The sequence below is a fragment of the Odontesthes bonariensis genome, chromosome 5 (genome assembly GCF_027942865.1).
Source record: "Odontesthes bonariensis isolate fOdoBon6 chromosome 5, fOdoBon6.hap1, whole genome shotgun sequence".
Classification (NCBI taxonomy): Eukaryota; Metazoa; Chordata; class Actinopteri; order Atheriniformes; family Atherinopsidae; genus Odontesthes; species Odontesthes bonariensis.
In genome coordinates this window covers 22,799,722-22,818,298 of record NC_134510.1, presented here as the reverse complement: position 1 = coordinate 22,818,298, position 18,577 = coordinate 22,799,722, and the positions used below count along the sequence as shown (strand labels likewise).

General features: G+C 42.1%; 1 protein-coding gene across 1 annotated transcript in view; it reads left to right on the top strand.

The window, feature by feature from the left end:
• Positions 1–438: 438 nt before the first annotated feature.
• itga8 (integrin, alpha 8) overlaps positions 439–18,577 on the top strand; it is a 40,159-nt gene continuing 22,020 nt past the window's right edge. Inside the window, exons 1-13 of the mRNA XM_075465406.1 lie at positions 439–830; positions 1,168–1,298; positions 4,835–4,935; positions 5,038–5,161; positions 7,538–7,599; positions 8,020–8,065; positions 9,872–9,997; positions 10,136–10,180; positions 11,362–11,405; positions 13,637–13,693; positions 14,145–14,197; positions 14,290–14,495; positions 18,216–18,413. Coding sequence (XP_075321521.1) covers positions 610–830; positions 1,168–1,298; positions 4,835–4,935; positions 5,038–5,161; positions 7,538–7,599; positions 8,020–8,065; positions 9,872–9,997; positions 10,136–10,180; positions 11,362–11,405; positions 13,637–13,693; positions 14,145–14,197; positions 14,290–14,495; positions 18,216–18,413 — 1,414 coding nt within the window. The 5' untranslated portion in view covers positions 439–609. The remainder of the gene's footprint in view (positions 831–1,167; positions 1,299–4,834; positions 4,936–5,037; positions 5,162–7,537; positions 7,600–8,019; positions 8,066–9,871; positions 9,998–10,135; positions 10,181–11,361; positions 11,406–13,636; positions 13,694–14,144; positions 14,198–14,289; positions 14,496–18,215; positions 18,414–18,577) is intronic.

Here is an 18,577-nt window from a genome sequence, read left to right as displayed (position 1 = left end):
CGAGAGGGCCAAACTGCCCTAAACTCACACAAATGCCACTTAAGAGAATTCTGCTGCAAGACGACATAATAATTAGTGACATAATTACAAGAGGTTATTGTCACCGGAAGGAAACGCAGCCCTGTTTAATGGTCTGGTCGGCTTGTAAAAAGCAACCTCAAAGGTGTTTTAATTTAAGTTAGTTTTATTTAACTGGTGACCGTATGCGTTCCTAGACTTATTTCTCATTATCATTCAGTGAATTTATCTTTTTTTTCGGGATGAGCCAGAAGATTTAGCTGCACCATAAAAGGAGCTGTGACGCGCCAGCCTGCCTTTGCGCGCTCAGATGTGGTTTGAACCCTGTGATGCGTGTGCGTGTGCGTGTGTGTGAGAGAGTAGGGGGTAAAGTTTTGTGCAGAGGGCGGGGGCGCGGCTGTGCAGCCTTGTAGCGGAGACTCTGGGCAGACCTGGTGGTTTAATGGTGTCAGGAGGCAGTTCAGGGGGAGCGCAACAGAGCGCGTACAGGCATCCACAGACAGGCAGTCGTAGAACTTAAACCCGGGACAAACTTAACACACCTGCACAGAGGAAGCTCTCTTTTTCGCATTTTTTTTTTTTTTTTTAGGAATGGTGCGCAGCTCTCTCTCATCTAGGATGGAGCGTTTGTGGGATTGTGCCTCCTCTGCTGGGATGTTTATGCTGGGGGTGATGTGTGTGCTGTGGCCGGCGCCAAACGGAGTTTGGAGTTTTAACCTTTACGCGGAGCATCCTACGGTTTACAGGGGACCTGATGGTAGTTATTTCGGTTATTCTGTGGATTTCTATCAAGCGACCAGCGACAGGAACACGTGAGTGGCAACATCAAGGCTGAAGCTGTCCCACCAGGGTCCTGCAGAAGTTGTGATATAAAAGTCATTTGCCTCTTAAACTGTACCTGCACAAGCTTAATCTGTCGAAATTGCTTTATTATAGTGCAACAGAAGAGTTGGAGGTGGATGATGCTTATCTTTATATCTAAGCATTATGCTCTAGTGGGGCTTAGATGAGCAGTAAACTCATGCATGAATGGCAAGGAATTTGAAACGGAAAAGAAAGTGACATCTCTGGGTCAGTTAGATTCTGAGTTGCACCATATCCTGCATGTCTTGCATATACCTTGTTTTGTTTTTTCCCTTTTCCCACCAGGATCAGTGTGCTGGTGGGGGCTCCAAAAGCGAACACCTCTCAGCCAGGCATCGTGGAGGCTGGAGCCGTCTATTACTGCCCCTGGCCAGGACTGCCTGATAGCTGCAGACAGATTCCTTTTGACAATTCCAGTAAGTTACCTGAAACATTTTCTAAAACTTCATGTTTGTAATAACTTGTTTTATTTCTCATGGGCCAAAATTCATTTGTGACAGACTTCCTGGGGCCCCCACTGAGTATAATTACACTCCTGATATTCTTGGTGTTGTTACATGACAGGCAGCCTTAGTTGGACAAACTGTGAGACAGACTGTATGCTCACTGCTGTTACTTTTTTATGACTTCTCATGTGAGCATTTCAGTGAATAATAGAAATGAGATTTACCAAGCGATGGTCCCAGATGTCACTTGATTGGAAAGCGCTACGGTTGTGAAACCTTTGTGTCTTGTATTTATGTCTACATGAGTTGGAACTTGTGCTGTTGCAAAAAGAGATGAGGCATATGGCTCTCATCAACTTCATCGGACAAAATAAGCGCATTGCAGGTTTGCTGGTCTATATCGTGTTGATTATGCTATTCAATATATTATCATCAGTGTCCACTGATCAGCTATCACTCGTGCTTCTAATCTCTCTGATGCTCACTTTCCTCTCCGAGTTGTCAGCTTGTGCGCATGAGGTGAAGAGAAAGAGGAGGGGGGTGAACTGTATGCACATGGGAATTTAGTCCTCGGTCGGAAGAAAGGGGGACTGGGTGAGGTCTGCTTTTTATTAGATCTTGAAAATACATCCCTTGTCTCTTTTTCCCTCCCCTTGTGCTTCTCTTGTTCTCCATCAGTCTGTTTTTCTCCCTCTTTCATGAATTCAACAGAAAAGCTGGAGAATAAACTTTGCTCTCACTACATGGATAGCTTTGACAGAGTTAATTATGTCTTGATAATGTGCTTTGTTGGGGAGACAGAATTCAAAGAAAGGTGCAAACATCAAGAACAACAGGTTGTGGCAGAGTTGACGCTGCCAAGAGCTTCATGCTGAAGCTCAGGAGGATGGAGGATGAAACTCCAAGTGATAGTGCTACTGCAAAGTTAACAAAGAGAATCTCAAATTGATCCTCATGCGCATTTATGAATATGACAGCACATTTACATCTATAACAGCAGCTGGAGTGAAACAACTGGAGGCTAATCAGCTGATGCAAACACTACTTCAGGGCTCTGGATGAGCTAAAGGGAGGCTCCATAAAGATGCACTTAAGCTCCAAAGTGAGGGGAGGGGGTCCTCTTTCTTCTCTCTTAAGTTAATTGCTGTTATTTGTGAAATATTTTGGGGTTAATTTCAGGTTTGAGGGATGAATAAAATTAGTGGAACAAATGTGTGAGTAGGGTAGCACACGTGCTTACAGCCGAAGCATTTTTTGAATTTACACTGTAAAAAAAGTATCAGCATGAGTGGTGCATCAGCTTCACATGTGTCCTTGTGTCTACCTGTTTGTGCACGTACTTCAATGACATTATGCAGATGTGTCAAGTCGTGTCAGGGAAGCTGAGGGGGGTGGGGGAGTTGATGATATGTTATCACAGATTAGTGATAGGTTGCATCTCTTTAGTTGGCGTCAAGAAAAAGTGAATCACCACTGCTTTCGTTTCTGGTCTGTGCTTTTAGTAATTGGTTGCCACTCAGTTTAGCAGAAAATGATGCATGCAATGCATGAAATAAGCACATTCTTATTTCTTCCATAGAAATTCACAGGGTGGGTGGCAGCCAGCTGGGCTCATCAAATGCACTTGATTAATTGATCATCATGTATAATTTCCCTTCAGAGATTAGTCAGGTATCTCTCAATTTCAATTTCAAAATCATGAAGGGTGAATGCATCTATAAAAATTTGAGTTTTGGCAGTTTGTGGGTCTGGAACATTCAGGTGTGTTTGTTAACACAATGCCAAGGAGGAAAGACATCAGCAATGTTCTTAGAGAAGCAATTGTTGCTGCCCATCAATCTGAGAAGAGTTGTTAGGCCATTCTAACCCATTTGTCCAACATTCTACAGTGAGAAAATAATATACAAAGGGAGAGTATTTAAAGCAGCCAATCTTCTCAGGAGTTTATGTCCCGTAAGTTCACCACATGCTCAGACAGTGCAATGTTCAAACAAGCTGCAAAAATGTCCAAGAGCTACATCTCAGACTCTACAGGCCTCAGTTAGAATGTTAAATCAAGAAGTTTGTGACAGCACAATTAGAAAAAGACTAAACAAGTATGGCTCGTTTGGAAGGGTTGCAGGAGAAAGCCTCTTCTCTCTAAAAAAAAGAACATGGCAGCACAGCTTAGGTTTTGCAAAGTTACATCTGAACAGACCACAAGACTTCGGAACCAATGTCCTGTGGACAGATGAGACCAAAGTGGAGACGTTTAGTCATAATGCACTTACCACGGAGAAAGACCAAACAAAGGATATCAACACAAACACCTCATACCAACTGTCAAGCACGGTGATGGAGGGGTGATGATTCGGACAATGACTAGAACAGAATGACTGAGAGAGAAAAGAAAATAATCGAGATTATGCAATCATCAAATCAAAGTCTAGACCTCAAACTGATTGAGATGTCATGGTGGGACCTTAGGAGAGCTGTGCATAAACAAATGCCCGCAAACCTCAATAAACTGAAGCACCATTGTAAAGAAATGTGGGACAAAATTCTTCCACAGTGATGCGAGAATGAAAACGTCATACAAAAAAACAATTACTTCAAGTTGTTGTTGATTAAGATTGTTTCCAGTAGTTACTGAATCATGGCGTGTACTTTTTTTTATGAAATACATATGTAGTGTGTTCATGTTTGTCTGAGAAAGGCACTAAGGTCTGCAGACCATAGTGCCTTTCTAATATGTCCTAATATGTAAAGCTTTTATCAATCAAAGAGGGTGTACTTTCTCAATCAACTGACCGTTCATAGAAGTTGAAACAAACCTATAACAGTTCATGAGAAGATGGAATGTGTTTAAAAAAAATTTAAATAAGTGAACGGTGTGAATCAGCATGCCTTGAACTCCCTCAGAGATGATGAAATGGAGTAGTAAAGCCAAAAAAACTAATAATGCTAATAAGAAAAACATGCTCTGTACACCTGTTTGTCTGCATCCACTGTATTCCTGTAAGTGAGTCCCTGTGTGTGTGTGTGTGTGTGTGTGTGTGTACACACGTGTTAAATGAAGGTGTTTAATGAGGAGTATGCATGTTGTAAAGAGAACCAGCTGGGCTTAAGAAATACTGGAGATATGTATACAACAGGTCAAACGCATCCACACACACAAACGCATTATTGTGATTCCGGGGGAAAATGCTTAAAATGTTATTGTCAAGTTGTACGTCTGCATATCAGTCTCTTAAGTGTTGCTACTTTTTATTGGAGCGACAAACTGAATAAAAAAGCCTCCGTATCCTGTCGAATGTCTGTCTCTGGGGGGCAAATGGTGTTTTGATGTATGTTATTGGCCTGTTTAAGACTTTGCTGTTTGTTCTTGCTCATTAAGGACAAATGCTCACAGACCGCATTACTGTGGTCAGTTCAGAGTTTACAGCCGCCACTATGAAATGTCTGTTCAGCTCCCTTTTTTTTTTTAATGTCTTTTCCACTTCCCCGCTCTCTGCCTCTGTCACCAGATAACAGAATGATTAAGGTGAATGGCACCAGAGAGCCTCTGGAGTTTAAGTCACACCAGTGGTTTGGAGCGTCAGTCAGGACGCACAAAGGAAAAGTGGTGGTGGGTGGACAAGATGTTCATTTTAAGATGGAATTTTACATTCATTTCTTACTGGTTTTCCTCAGTTTTTTATCTCTCTCTATCTGTTTACCTGTTATGCAGGCATGCGCCCCTCTCTACCACTGGCGGACAGTGAAGAGAGATGGAGAGAAGGACCCCGTGGGGACCTGCTATGTGGCCGTCCAGAATTTCAGCGCCTACGCTGAGTACTCACCCTGCAGGACCAGTGAGTAACTCTGCAGCCTCGCCCGTTAATGCCTCTGTCTCCCTGACGTTCCTTCAGCCATTCCTCTCTTTGTGTTCTCCGTCTCTGTCCAGTCTGTGTGAACCCGCTAACCCCCCGATTTTTAATGAGACATCTTACTATAGCAGTTTAATTAAAATGCGTAATCTTTTTACAGTATGTATGAGATGTTTTTTATGGTATGAGATGCAAAAAGTGTGTTCACTCAAATTTTGAAGAGCAAGTTCTTACTGTTAGTGGAATCTATTACAAATGCAGAGAGCTTTGAAATGAACTGTGCAGCTTCCAAGATACGCGTCTGAGATTTCCACCTCTGACAGGATTAAATTTAAATTCGTGATGCTCCCAGTGGTGATGTTACAGTATCTCTTGTTCTGTTCTGTTGGAAATTTTTCGCTCCTGTCTCTTTAAGCCCCCCCCCCAAAAAAGTCTTGTTTGCTCTAATTTGGACAACGATTGGTCAAGGGCAAAAAAAAAAGTACGAACATCTGCTCATTATTTGCCAGTTGGAGCTATTTATGACCAGTTGGAGGCCCACTCCGTTGTGATTGATTGTTGTGGCATTAGCATATCTGCCAAAAATCAAAATAAAGGAGTTTTATTTCTTTAATTTATTTTCCTCGAATGGATGTGGGCGAGTGCTACAATTTAACTCTTAATTCTGTTTCATGACATGTTCATAAGAGTGTATTTTTTTTTTATTGTCAGTAAGTTATTTGCGCTGCTATGATTGTAGCATTTAATATACTGTGTGGACACATTTTTATTTTGAGTTCTGTAGTCACAAGATCAAATCCACACTGCTGAACAGCTTCTCAAAGTGCCTTTCGTTGATAATAACATATCTGATGTGCCTCAGTCTGTTTGAACATTGGAAATTAGTGCAACTAATGTCTTTAATTGAGATATTTCACCCACATTATCATTTTGGTTCTTATACTTTCTGCTCCCCACCACGCAGCATTTCTAAACACTACAGGAATAATTTGTGAGTGTGAAACAATCGATCAAACAGGAGTAACAGAGCATCTCCAGCCGATTCAATCATGCACCCACCTTCTTTTTCAGGCATGCAAAACCTGTCAGTAAGCAGGTGATTTGCAAACGTATTTCAGTATGATGAAGGTAAATTAGGAGGGAAAATCTTGGACTACAAATAAGATATGTCAGGCAGCTCAGGAGCAAAGTCTCCTGTGGGACAGAATAACCCCCCCCCCCCCCCCCCTTGTGGACTTAGCTTTTTGTAAAAAACTAAAAAAACACTTTTTGAATGCGCAAAAGTGTGACTTCTCTCTGAGAAAAGTGTGTTTTTTCTTTACTCCTTTACCATCACAAATCAAGTCTCATCCCCCACTACAGTAGTGTATATCTGAAAAAAAAAAGCCTGTCTGCATGGCAAAATACGAGCGGGGAAGGTGGGAATTGCTGCCTCCTCACACCTTGCCTGATGTTTTACAAGTCATCACGGTAACCTGAAAATAATCTGTCTCCCCACCAGTTTATCAGACTCTCTCTTAGGTCCTCTTCTCTCTGTCATCACCTCTGTAAATGGGATTTATGGGATGCCCCACCCCCCCTTCCCTGAATCCCCCTCGCTTTACATGTTTTTTTTTTCTTTGTCTCCCACTTTCTTCTTGTGAGTTTTCTCCCCCTGTACAGTGGTACAAGACACCAACACATTATGATAAAATAAATACTATCAAGTTTAGCATTGTAAACAGCAACTAAAGCACTGCGCTTGTTGTGCAGTCCATTGTGCCCTCACGTAAACACACATTCATACTTAAACTCCCTCGAGTAATTGACTCAGTGCTGTTAAAGATCTCGGTTTTGTTGTTTATGTCAGTGCTGACTAATCAAGTCTAAAATATTTACCGTGTAAATTCAAGTGTTCTCAAGAGGGAATTATCCTGAACGGTTCTCAAGACAGGGCAAGTGTTTCTTTATTGTGTGCTGAAGTCGGAATTTTCCTTCTCCTGCAGCTTTTTTTCTTCATCTTAACTTCTTTTGGCAGCCACTCCAACTTCAGCTTTAACTCACCTATTGTTTAATCTTTATCTGTACTTGAGTAGTCACGCATCATTAAGCTTCACTGCGGGGTGCCACTGAAATCAATAACCATTTATGATGAGCACCTGAGTTTTATTTATTCATGTACAGTCAGATAATTTCAACTAAACATGTTTCTCAATGGTTCTAATTTTGTATGTAAGCCACCTCTTTGTTTATTGGATTTTATAGTTTTTGAAGTGTTTTTGTCCCTTTTTTACCAGTTCAATAGTACCAACTGCATTCTGCAAGACTTTTGAAACATTGAAAAAAAAAAGCAGTTTCACCCTTTGCATGTGTTGCTTTTAGGTGATCCAGACCCAGAGGGACAGGGATTCTGCCAGGCGGGGTTCAGTGTGGATTTCACCAAGGTAAATAAAAACTGCAGAAGCATTCACATGTTATCACCAGGAAAGCCTCCTGGAGTTTCAAATGTAAGAGTGCCTTCAGAGATTTATGGGACACTGGAAAGATGAGAGAGTCCTTGTCCCTAGAGTAGCCTCCGCTCCCGATGTGAACCACCACCTCTCAACACAATAGATGCGCGCACATTCTTTCACTGTATCGTCAATATGAACCTTGACCTCTGCCTCATGGTCCAACTCTAGCCTCCTGTACAGGAAGCTGTCATTCTCTGCAAGATGTCAACATGCATGACAACAAAATGAAATCATATGTGCACGCTCACTCAGCGATACACTTTATACAGTATAGCCCTCTTCACATATGCACATAGTAACTGACAAGTTTCTGTCACCTAAACTAACCATGACGAACTGTTTTCATTCCAGGAGGGAAAGCTGGTTGTAGGAGGACCTGGAAGCTTTTACTGGCAAGGTAACTGAAACAGCAGCGTCCAAACTTGTACTTGGTCTCACTCTTGCAGTGACTTCATAGATTGGACAGGTGTTAAAGTTATAGAAAGAAGTAGTGATGAGTTTAACAGTTAGTACAGACCACAAACCCACACATGCACACTGACACACTTGCAAAGTCGTCCTTAAGAGAAGCTCCCATTTAATTCCGGCCCGCCTTTCCCTCCCTTACTCCTCTACTTAATGCCTCTCGGTGGCTGTGGCTTGACAGGAAGTGGGTGTTTGGTCTCTGTAATGAGCTGATCGTGGGGTAATGGAGTGTGGAGGAACTGCCCCTCTGCCCAGTGATAGAGCACAGACGAGTGAGGAAAAATTTCATCGAGAGGTGGACAGCGAGATTGTGAAAGTGAGCAAGGAGTTTGATAGAAGATCGGTGTGGCGATGACAGCTTCGGGGAGAGAGAAAGATGAGACGGGAGGGAGTGTGTTAGAGAGTGAGCGAGAGGAAGAAAGATGGATCTCCTTCTTGATAAAAAGCAGTGCTGAGGTCAGCAAGACTGTTGGACATGCAGGGCCAGTCTAAGCAGAGGGATTAAGTTTCTTGATAGGTGTAGCTGGAGTGTGACAGGGTAAAGCTGCTGAATTGTAGCAGTACTCCTCCAACGCCAGGTGTTTGAGAGTGTGAATGTGTGTGTTTGTTCTCCAGATTTAGAGAAGATGTGCAGCTGTTTGTAAAGGGGCAAAAGAGACATTTATTGATGAGTTGCAAAAGCTCATCCCTCCTTTCTTCATAACCCGGGATGTGTGAATCTGCAGCGCATCATTTGTTAAGAAAAGAAAGCTGCAGCAAGAGGACATGACTTTAAAAAATTCAAGAAAAAAAGGCAAAGTATAGAAAATGTTTGGAGGCACAGCTCCACATTTTTATATGAAGTGGGGATATCGTTTAGAGTTGACGCTGTTGTTGCATGTTGTTAAATAATGAATGCTCCAGCATGCAGGACCGCATTATAGGCAACACAGAAAGCTTAATGGACTGCTCACTCCATGCCCTCAGTGTGGCAAGCCTGACTGCCAGGAAGTTAAAACACTTCCTCCAAATGTTTATAAAAGCACTCAGCCTGGATTTTATGGCCTCTAATATACGACAATTATCTTCGGCCTTCAGCCTGATTCATCATAAAGAAAGCTCTTTTATATGCAATGTTATTATCGCCGGGTGTAAAGAACTCCTCAAATTAGCAGCAGTGACTTATGTATCTTTGTTGTCATATTTTGTCTTAATGATCAGATAAAGGTTTAATAATGAGTTTATACAGCGAAATGTTAGTCTGAGAGATAAATTCAGCACAGTGGGAAGGGAGTTGGAAGGAGGGTTAAGAGGGCACATTCTCCTCCCCATCAGTACACTCACACATAAAGGAGGATTTATGGAAAGTGGAGGGCTGCCACAGATAAAATCATTTGTTTTTTTGACCTCTTGTTCAACAGCAGAGGAAGGGTGTTGTTTGTCTACACACCTATAATTCACAATCTCCACTGCTTAGAGGACGGGAGTTTTGCGAGGGTTTTTGAAGGAACAGTTAGGTATTTTTTCAGCTATTCCTTTGCCAGTGATGTGTTTTAGGTTTCCTGTGGGAACACTCCGATGTAACATTAGCTCCGTACATCGTTCACATGGAGCGGACAGCTCCAATAGATATCAGGGGGTGGCGGTGTTTAGTTCATGGGGTCCAAGCTGAACCCAGTATCCACGAACACATGTGACACACATCCTCTCTGTGTTTGTTTTTCTTTGTTTGTGTGTGTTTGTGTGTGTGTGGATGCAGGTCAGGTGTTGACAGCAGGAATAGCTGAGATACTGAATGGCTACTCTTTAAAGGCTGTACTGAGACAGGTTCCAGGACAGAAACAGACAGGGGCTGCTGAGGACACACATGACGACAGCTACCTTGGTAACACACACACACACATAAACTCAGGCACAAACTATAACCTAAATGGTAAACTGCCTAATTATCATGATCTAATAATATATAAGTACAAAAGCATTGTATCTGAGTTTATTTGAGCAATGTGTTGTTTCTCTTTAGGTTACTCTGTGGCGGTGGGAGAGTTTACAGGAGACTCTGAGCAAGGTGAGAAAGCCAACAGTTCATCACGACAAACCACATGCAGCACCAGAGCAATCCCTGACTAACAACATCAGCAACATCCCTGCATCACTGTCTAAAACATTGCCCGTTTGCAGTCTCTAATTGGTCTATTTTAGGGCTGGACACTATGAGGCGTTCAATTTGGTGGGCAACAGGAAGTGGACGTTACTGTCTGAACCTTTAAGCAGTAATGAGAACTGTCTCTATACGTCTGGGTCACGACCCTGGGGGACAAGACTTCAGCAAGCCCTGATAAAGGGATTTCCTGTCCTCCATTTTGACTGATTGGAATGATTATTGGCAGATTCCACAAACCTCTTCAGGTCAAGAGCTGGTTCAGATTCATGTCTGGAGTTGAAATATTGGGTGCAAAGAGATACAGACATGCAGCATCCTTTTATTAAAGATGTGCAGGTGGGGTAGAGTGGCCTTTGAGTTCTTTTTTTTTTTCTCTTTTTACCTATTCATATATGTACAATTTAAGCCAGTGGGATTGCATAAATCGGGATTATGAGTAATTTACAAATCATTTCACTCCTCTTTCTAGCATTTCTAGCTGCTGAAGTTCACTCCATCCCTTTTTTTTCTGTACCACAGTTAAAACTAAAGCTCGATTATTAAGGACAAATAGATGGAAAACTAATTAGTGTTTTGATCTCTATGTGGCAACTTTGCATTTGCATACTCCAGATCAACCCTGCAAAGGCCCTGATTGCCCTCAGGCACAACACATGTCAGAGAGTCTTAAAGTGAGACTGAAGAGGCTACACATGCCTGATGATGTGCTGTGTTGTGGCACAAAACTTGTTGTGGTCTTGTTCCTTAAAACCTCTTCAGACTGGAGAAGTGGTCTTAACGTGGAGCTCTGAGTAGAGATGGATCTGAGAATTAGGCTGGTGGTTGAGCCTGTTGGATAGAGCCACAAGGCAGGAAGTGGGGATTCTGTCTCCACTCTCTGGGTGGGAACCCCTGATCATCCCCATAAGTTCACAGCGCTGCACTCATCAATCAATGTGCAGGCAGCAACACTTGGCTGTGGGATTACCGGGGGGGGGGGGGGGGGGTTGTTAGGCGTTTCAGACAAACTTATGCTGAGGCCTTTCCATGTTTGAGCACCTTTTTTCACACTTATTAGAATCTTTGTTTGATGTCATGTTTTCCAGAGCTGATAGCTGGAGTCCCAAGAGGAGCACAGAACTTTGGATATGTGAGTATGGAAAATAGATGATATTCTATGACCTCCACAGTCACTAAATCTCAAACAATCAAAGCACCTGTGGAGGATTTCTGGACATACAAAGCATTACATATGGGGACACCTTTGGGAAGAAATATGTTCATCTGTTGAGCTCCAAAGACTTGAATCCCACCGTTTGGATATTAGAGGTGACTCAGTGCCCTTATGAGTTATTTTCTATTTACTTCTTCTTTGATTTGTTGTCATCATTGTATGAGCTAACCAATGCAAAGGGGATCGGAGAGAGAATCTTCAAATTTTTATGTGCAAATACCCACAAAAATCATGTAGAATTAAAACATTTACCAGTATTATCCTTACGCATACCAAATTGGGATTCATAATTATTATCTTTGGATTTTACAAATTTGTTTATTCTGACTAGAACTAACAAGTTACAAAAATAGTAAGATATTGTGTTACAGATTTGAATGATAAATTTGCACTTTGTCTTGTCCAAAATCATTTATGTGCCTTTTCTTTAATCAACGGCAAAGCATTTGTTTGTCTTTACGGCAATCAAACAGCTGTATTCACATGCATTATGAATGTTAGCCCTGGGATTTTGGACCACTCCTCTTCTGTGATGATCCCCAGGTCTGAGGTAAGATGATTTTCTTGCCATCACTCTGGTCTTTTGGTCTCTTGGTCTCTTAATGGAATTCAGGTCTGGACTTGGCCGGCCAACTGAAAAATGCTGACATTCTTTTATTTTAACTGTTTCTTGACCAGTTTAGCAGTATCTTTCAGATCATAGCCTCGCCGGAAGGTCTAATACCTTGTGATAGCCCTAATGCCTGGGTCAAGTTTTTCTGCAGACTGCCTACTGTTTTTCAAAAATTCTAATGTCATTTACTTTTGTGAGGCTGACTGAAACCACTGGGTGAGATAAAAAAAAAAAAAGAGCAGTTTTGGTATTTAGCAGTGACCTAGACAGACTCTAGATCTGAATCTTGTCACGGACCTAAAAACACAAGTGATGGCAAAAAAGTCTTGAGGACTAGAAATACCTGGAAACTGTCACAGAAGAAGAATGGCATTTACTGCGCATTACTCGTTGGATTGCTGTGATGATATATAGGCTTTTGCATTGATTACTGAGAAAGTGCGAGAACAATTTTGAACAGAATACTTTTGATAAGACATAACTGGAAATCTTTCATATGTCTGTCATGTTTAAGTCACATCCACCCAGAAGGAACCTGTTGATCAAGTGAAAATTTCCTGAATGAGAATTTTGTGTTTGGTATAATTGATTTAGGGCTTAATTGTAAATGCATGTCCATATGTAAACTTGTCATATGGTTTCTTATGGGAACTTGTCCCCAGGGCTGACTGTGTCAATCCTCCCTAATGACACACAGCTTCCGCTGCATGTGGAGGGCAGTGACCCTACCTAACCCCCCTAACCCTCTTCTACACACACACACAACCCCTAACCTGCAGTGTAACCACAAGACTCAACGCACCTCACACACACTGTGACAGCCTGTGTCCTCTGTCTGGACATTGTAGCTGGTGCCAGAATGCTCCTTCCTGAACAGACATTTCACTTTGAGCACCACTGAGGAGGCGGTTATAGCTCACAGTGGGTGGAGTGAGCAGGTAAGCCATGTCAGAGGCATGGTAGTAAAGTGGCTGTCAGGCCAGATCATGTTTCCCTCTCTGACCAATCTGACAGCTGAGAGCAAAGGAAAGTTCAACGTCAAGCTACGATTCAATATTTGTGTTTACACATCCTCATCTGTTCGTAAGTTTATCCCTCTTTTGTGTGTCTTTGAGTGATCAGTGATTGGGTTAACATGTATCCTCGTGCACATGTGTGTTCGTGTGTGCATGTGTGTGTATGCCTAGCCCCTGGCTGTCTCCATGTGGTTGTTATTTTAGTTCTTATGAAGGAATTCTCAGCCTCCCCCCTCTGTCTCTCCCTGCAGCTGGGGTTAGGATGGGGGGAAGGAGAAAAAGATGAGGGGGAAATGGTAAAGGCACAAAGAGGATGGTGGTGGGGGAATAGTCCTGGGGAAAGAAATGAGTTTCAGTTAAATAAAAGCTTTTTTATGCGGTTTCTGTCCAACATTCTTTGTGTGCCTGTTTGTGATAAAGCTTGGCCACTTTTGTTCCTGGTGTGTTCCAAGGACAAAGTCTGGCGCTTTATTAAATGTGTCACATTACAGCTGATAGTCCATCTTGTTCCTTTTTAGGTGGCGATGATCAACTCTACTAATCTGACCTTCATCCAGAACTTCACAGGGGAACAGGTAGGAGCATCAACAAATCCAAGACTCAGGCTTGATCCCAGTTCCCCCCCTTGGCCGTACTCCTCTGTTCTTAGGGGTAAGGTGCCCCCTTTTTCTTTTGTAGATCAAGGAGTATTGGTCATCTAGCCCTTTATGGGCATTGGGTTTCATTTGAAGGGCTAAAACACATGTACACCTTGATCCCAAAAAAGAAAAGGTGCACTTACCGAACCTGAAATACAGGGAAGGGGCCAAGCAGTAAAAAATGGGACTGAGCCTCATTGTGTTATATTGAATGGCTAGATATAGATCACTGAACCATAGGTACCAGCATATATATATATATATTTTTTTTTCCATTTTTGAATCACTTCAGCTTGAATTAGAATTGCTGAAAATTGAATTAGCTGGTTGAAACGCTTAAAGCATCTGGTTAAAATGCTATCATGTTGCTGCCTTCTCTGTTCCTCAGATGGCCTCTTATTATGGTTACTCGGTGGCTGTCACTGACTTAAATGGAGATGGGTAAGCAGAAAACTATTCTGTCACTTCAGACACATTGCTGCCTGTGTGTCCTTCTACTATTTATTGAAAATATGCTGCTTGCATCCCTCTAGAATGGATGATATACTGGTTGGAGCACCCCTATACATGGAGAGGGAGATGGAGAGCAAACCCAGAGAGGTGGGAAGGGTCTACCTGTACCTGCAGCTGGCTCCACTCGCTTTTTCCAAAGCTGTTGCTCTCACAGGCACCTACACGTTTGGACGGTTCGGGACAGCTATGGCACCCCTGGGAGACCTCAACCAGGATGGATACAATGGTATGCTGAGAATGTCAAAGAGAAAAAGAAGGAATAGGAAGTGAAATTGACACAATTCAAATGAATCAAATACACAAAAATCCCCCATGTACTGCTTGCTACATGTGCTCATATGGCGTTGCTGTTCTGTGGTCAACCCGGTAACAAGTAACAGGTTTTTCTCTGATTATCTGCCTGTTAGACTGTTGTTTCTTTGACTGAGGAAATCCTATCAGACTCTCAAAGCTCTTCAGCCAATCAGGAAGTGTGGCGATGAAAGGTTGTGTGTGTGAACTTGTTTCATCCTGTGACGATCGGGTTAAAGCCATATGAGTATGTGCGTTTGGGCTATTTTTACCTCACCAGATGTGCCCTGAGATAAAATCATCTGGGAGTTTTGTCCTGCAGCCCAGAGTTCATTCCTCTTCGATTGTGTTTGTTTTATTCTCACGTTGATTGGACAAAGACACACACATGCACATGCACATGCACACACACACACACACACACACACACACACACACACACACACACACACACACACACACACACGTACTCACAAAAACCCTGGAGCCCAAATGCTCCACTAAGCTAAGGCCTATTGACTGCCCCTTTAAAGATGAATGAATGGATGCACATCTGGTCCTTGTATGACATCAATCCCCGTAATTTATCTTTAATTTATTCGTGGGCAGTGTGTGTTAATGTGCATACCATCCCTTTAAACCCCATTAACCAGTAGATCAATAACCATAGGATCAATACTGAGGCTTTCCCTGACTAGAAACATAAATCACATCTGCTGTCTGCCAGCGTGTGACAGTCTCTGAGGGTTGATGTGAGCCAGCTTAAGCCATATAGACATGAAGTACTTGTTGAGATTTGATTTAATGAACAGTCATCCGTGTCTGCACATGAATCACTATTCAGGGACAGAGTTACTGTGTCAGCTTTGTGATCAGGGTTCTCAGGAAGCATTTTTTGCCAATATCAAACGGCTGTAGTCGAGCATACCTGCCCCTGTGAGTGTGTCTGTACATAATCACTGACAGATCCCTTTTTATTCTGTGATGACACCAAACTTCTCTTCCCACAGCAGAGACCTAATCCCCCCATTCCCAAAAGTCTTGTCTAAAACACAACCATGCCCATTTTCTGTCATCTTCGTGGTTTTGTTGAGTGTCGACTGTCAATTGAGCTAATTTGATTTGTCACGTGGCTCCCCTTGTTAATAATTTTCATCAACCACCACTGGATTTCTGTCACCATTGGTCACAATGGGTTGACCGGTTTCTGCTGAACTGAGAGACTCCTATAGTTTTGGTCTCAGTGATCACAGTGGGTGTTCCACTGGATGTCTGCATGGTGTGGGCCGCTGTTGATCAATGCTCATGAGTGACTTTCACATTATTTTAATTTTTTTTTTATTTTTTTTTAAAAGTAAGATTATTTTTTTACACAGCTATTCAGTTATGTACACATACCCACATATAGACATACATGCTCACAGGCACACACAAACACACATAGGCACATTTCTACACTTGCATGCACACATGGTTGCATTTATCCTCTCTACCCCACAATCTGCTTCATGTGGAACCAGTTGTTTAGGCGGGGAGAGAGGGGGTCCGGAGACAAACAGGATGTCTAGAAGTATTTGGACAGTTACAGTACTGATGGGTATTCAAGTAGGACAGTACAATGCACGGAGGGTAAGATGTTAAGAAGTTAAGAAGTTAACCCTAAAATATGTTTGTTTTGTGTAACAAAACCTGTCCACACCAGGACAGATGCCTATATTGGGCCACCTTTTATATCTCTGCTTTCATGTAGTTGCTCTTTTGTTCCACAAATGCGGTCTGGAAACACTTGTGCAATGACACAATTTATTGTAATTTTTAGATGCTGACCAAAAAACTCAAATCAAATTGCAGTTATGCGATGAATATAAGCTTAATGTACAGGTCGCTTCAGTTCAAGTTAATTAACATCTGAGTTGGAGAAAGAGTTTTGGGAATTGTAGCTGTTTGATATGTACACCGTCTTTTATATCGGCTTTAATCGGATGATTGACCCAAAATCTTGTCCATAGACAGGGTAGGACTCTTACTTTATTATTTCTTTATCAGTTAAGCAGGTAAAAGGTGTGGATTTGATTACAAGGCTGGTATATGCGTTTGGAAGCTGTTGCTTTGAACCCATAAAATGTGATCAAAGGAGCTGCCGATGCAAGTGGAACAGGTCATCCTAAGGCAGCAAATAGAATCAAATCAATGGCAGAAAGGGACCAGATCAACAGTTCAGTACATTTTGTTCGCATTCAGTGCTAACATACATCCTGGGTGATCTGATTTCAAGTGTAGTGCTTTGAGTGCGTGTGTTGAGACCTTGCAATAAAATTTGACCCTGCATCCATCCTGAGTAGACACTTGTGATCAGAACTCAGTCATGCCCTCTCTTTATACAAACAAACACATAGCCTATGTCAACGGTAAAGGCACACAGGGGATCTTACAGAGCTCAGTGTTAAGTTTTAAGCCCTTTATGTTGCCTCATTTCAAATTAGCTGGCAACTGTACCTACTCTTTCTTTCCTGTTGACGTGTGAACTTTCTTGATACAGCAAAGCCCGCCGTTTGTGTGGGGTCACATCAGGTCATAGTTGATCCTTCAGTGTGGCCCTGGACACATTCCAGTCAGACTGTGAAACAAATGTGGACAAAAGGGCAGAAATGTCCTGGACCACCACTGAATTTGGCTAAAGAATCGAGGAATTCTTCCCACAAATTGGTTAAAGGAACTCTTCTCCAGAGCTAATACAGAGGGTTTCATCTTAAGGTGCAAACTAGATGTAATTCTCAAGAACAGGAAGGCCAGATTTAACTTTGCCAAAAAGATAAAGATCTAAAAAGAAAAAAAAGCAACAATTGTTCGAGAGGGACATTCTTTGAACGGAAGAAGCTAAGATCAACCAGTACCAGAGTGACAGGAGGTAAAAGGTACGTTGAGGGCTTGGAACAGCTCATAGTTGATTTACCTGCTGAAGAACGCTAAAGAAAGAAAACTCAAACAAATAAAAAGCTGCAATAAATGGTTTGCAAAGCATCAGAAAGCAGGATACTCATTCCTTGGTGACTGTCATCGCTGAGAAAGAATTCCTAACAAAGTCTTTAAGATTAACGTTTTTTTATTCTTATTTTAATTTGCACTGTTGTATTTGAGTTTCTGAAAAAGAAATTTCTACGTATGAAAAAGTTGTTATTCCTCCAATTTAGATGTGAAATCTCTAATATGTGTCAGTAACCTCAAAGCCGAATGAGCTTCAAAACCATATTCATTAAACTAAAATAAATAGCAATATCAAAAAGTGTCAGTATCCAGATGTTTTTAGACCTAATTGCATGTATCTGTGGTTGCTTTTTTGATTCGATATATGTTAGATTAGATGAGATTTAACCAAATCTTTCCCGTGTCGAACTCAACATGAGATAAAGCAACAAACTTAGCCGTCGCTACACATACAATTTAAAGATAAAGCTGAGGAAGGATTAAGAAAGAAATAGATCAAATAAAGTGAGTAAGTGAATGGCCCTTCCCTCGTTTTGAAAAAAGGTCAAGCTCTTTTCCTTCCTCTCACTCTCTTTTTTTCTTCAGTTTGAATGTTTTCCTCTGCTTCGGTCTCACAGGGGCCCTTAACCCCACTGATGTCTAAACCATACATGTGTGTGTCACCTCTTAGACGTGGCAGTGGGCTGTCCGTTCGGAGGCGAGGACCGTGGAGGTAGAGTATTGATCTTTAATGGTCAAAGAGACATACCTACACAAGGTCTGAAGCTGAGCCAAGAGCTGCGAGCCGCCTGGACCCCCAGTGACAGTTTGCCTGGGTATGGATTCACTCTCAGAGGAGGCCAGGACCTGGACAACAACCAGTATCCCGGTAAATACTCAAAAAGTCAACCCTTCTTTACTAAGATCCCCATGATATTATCAAACAGAGTTGCATTTTTCTACTTCACCGTTTTCCCTCCAGCCCCTCTTTATTCTTGACCTCCACATTTCTTTGCTCCCAAATGCTCTCCCCCTCTACCATCTCCATGTTCT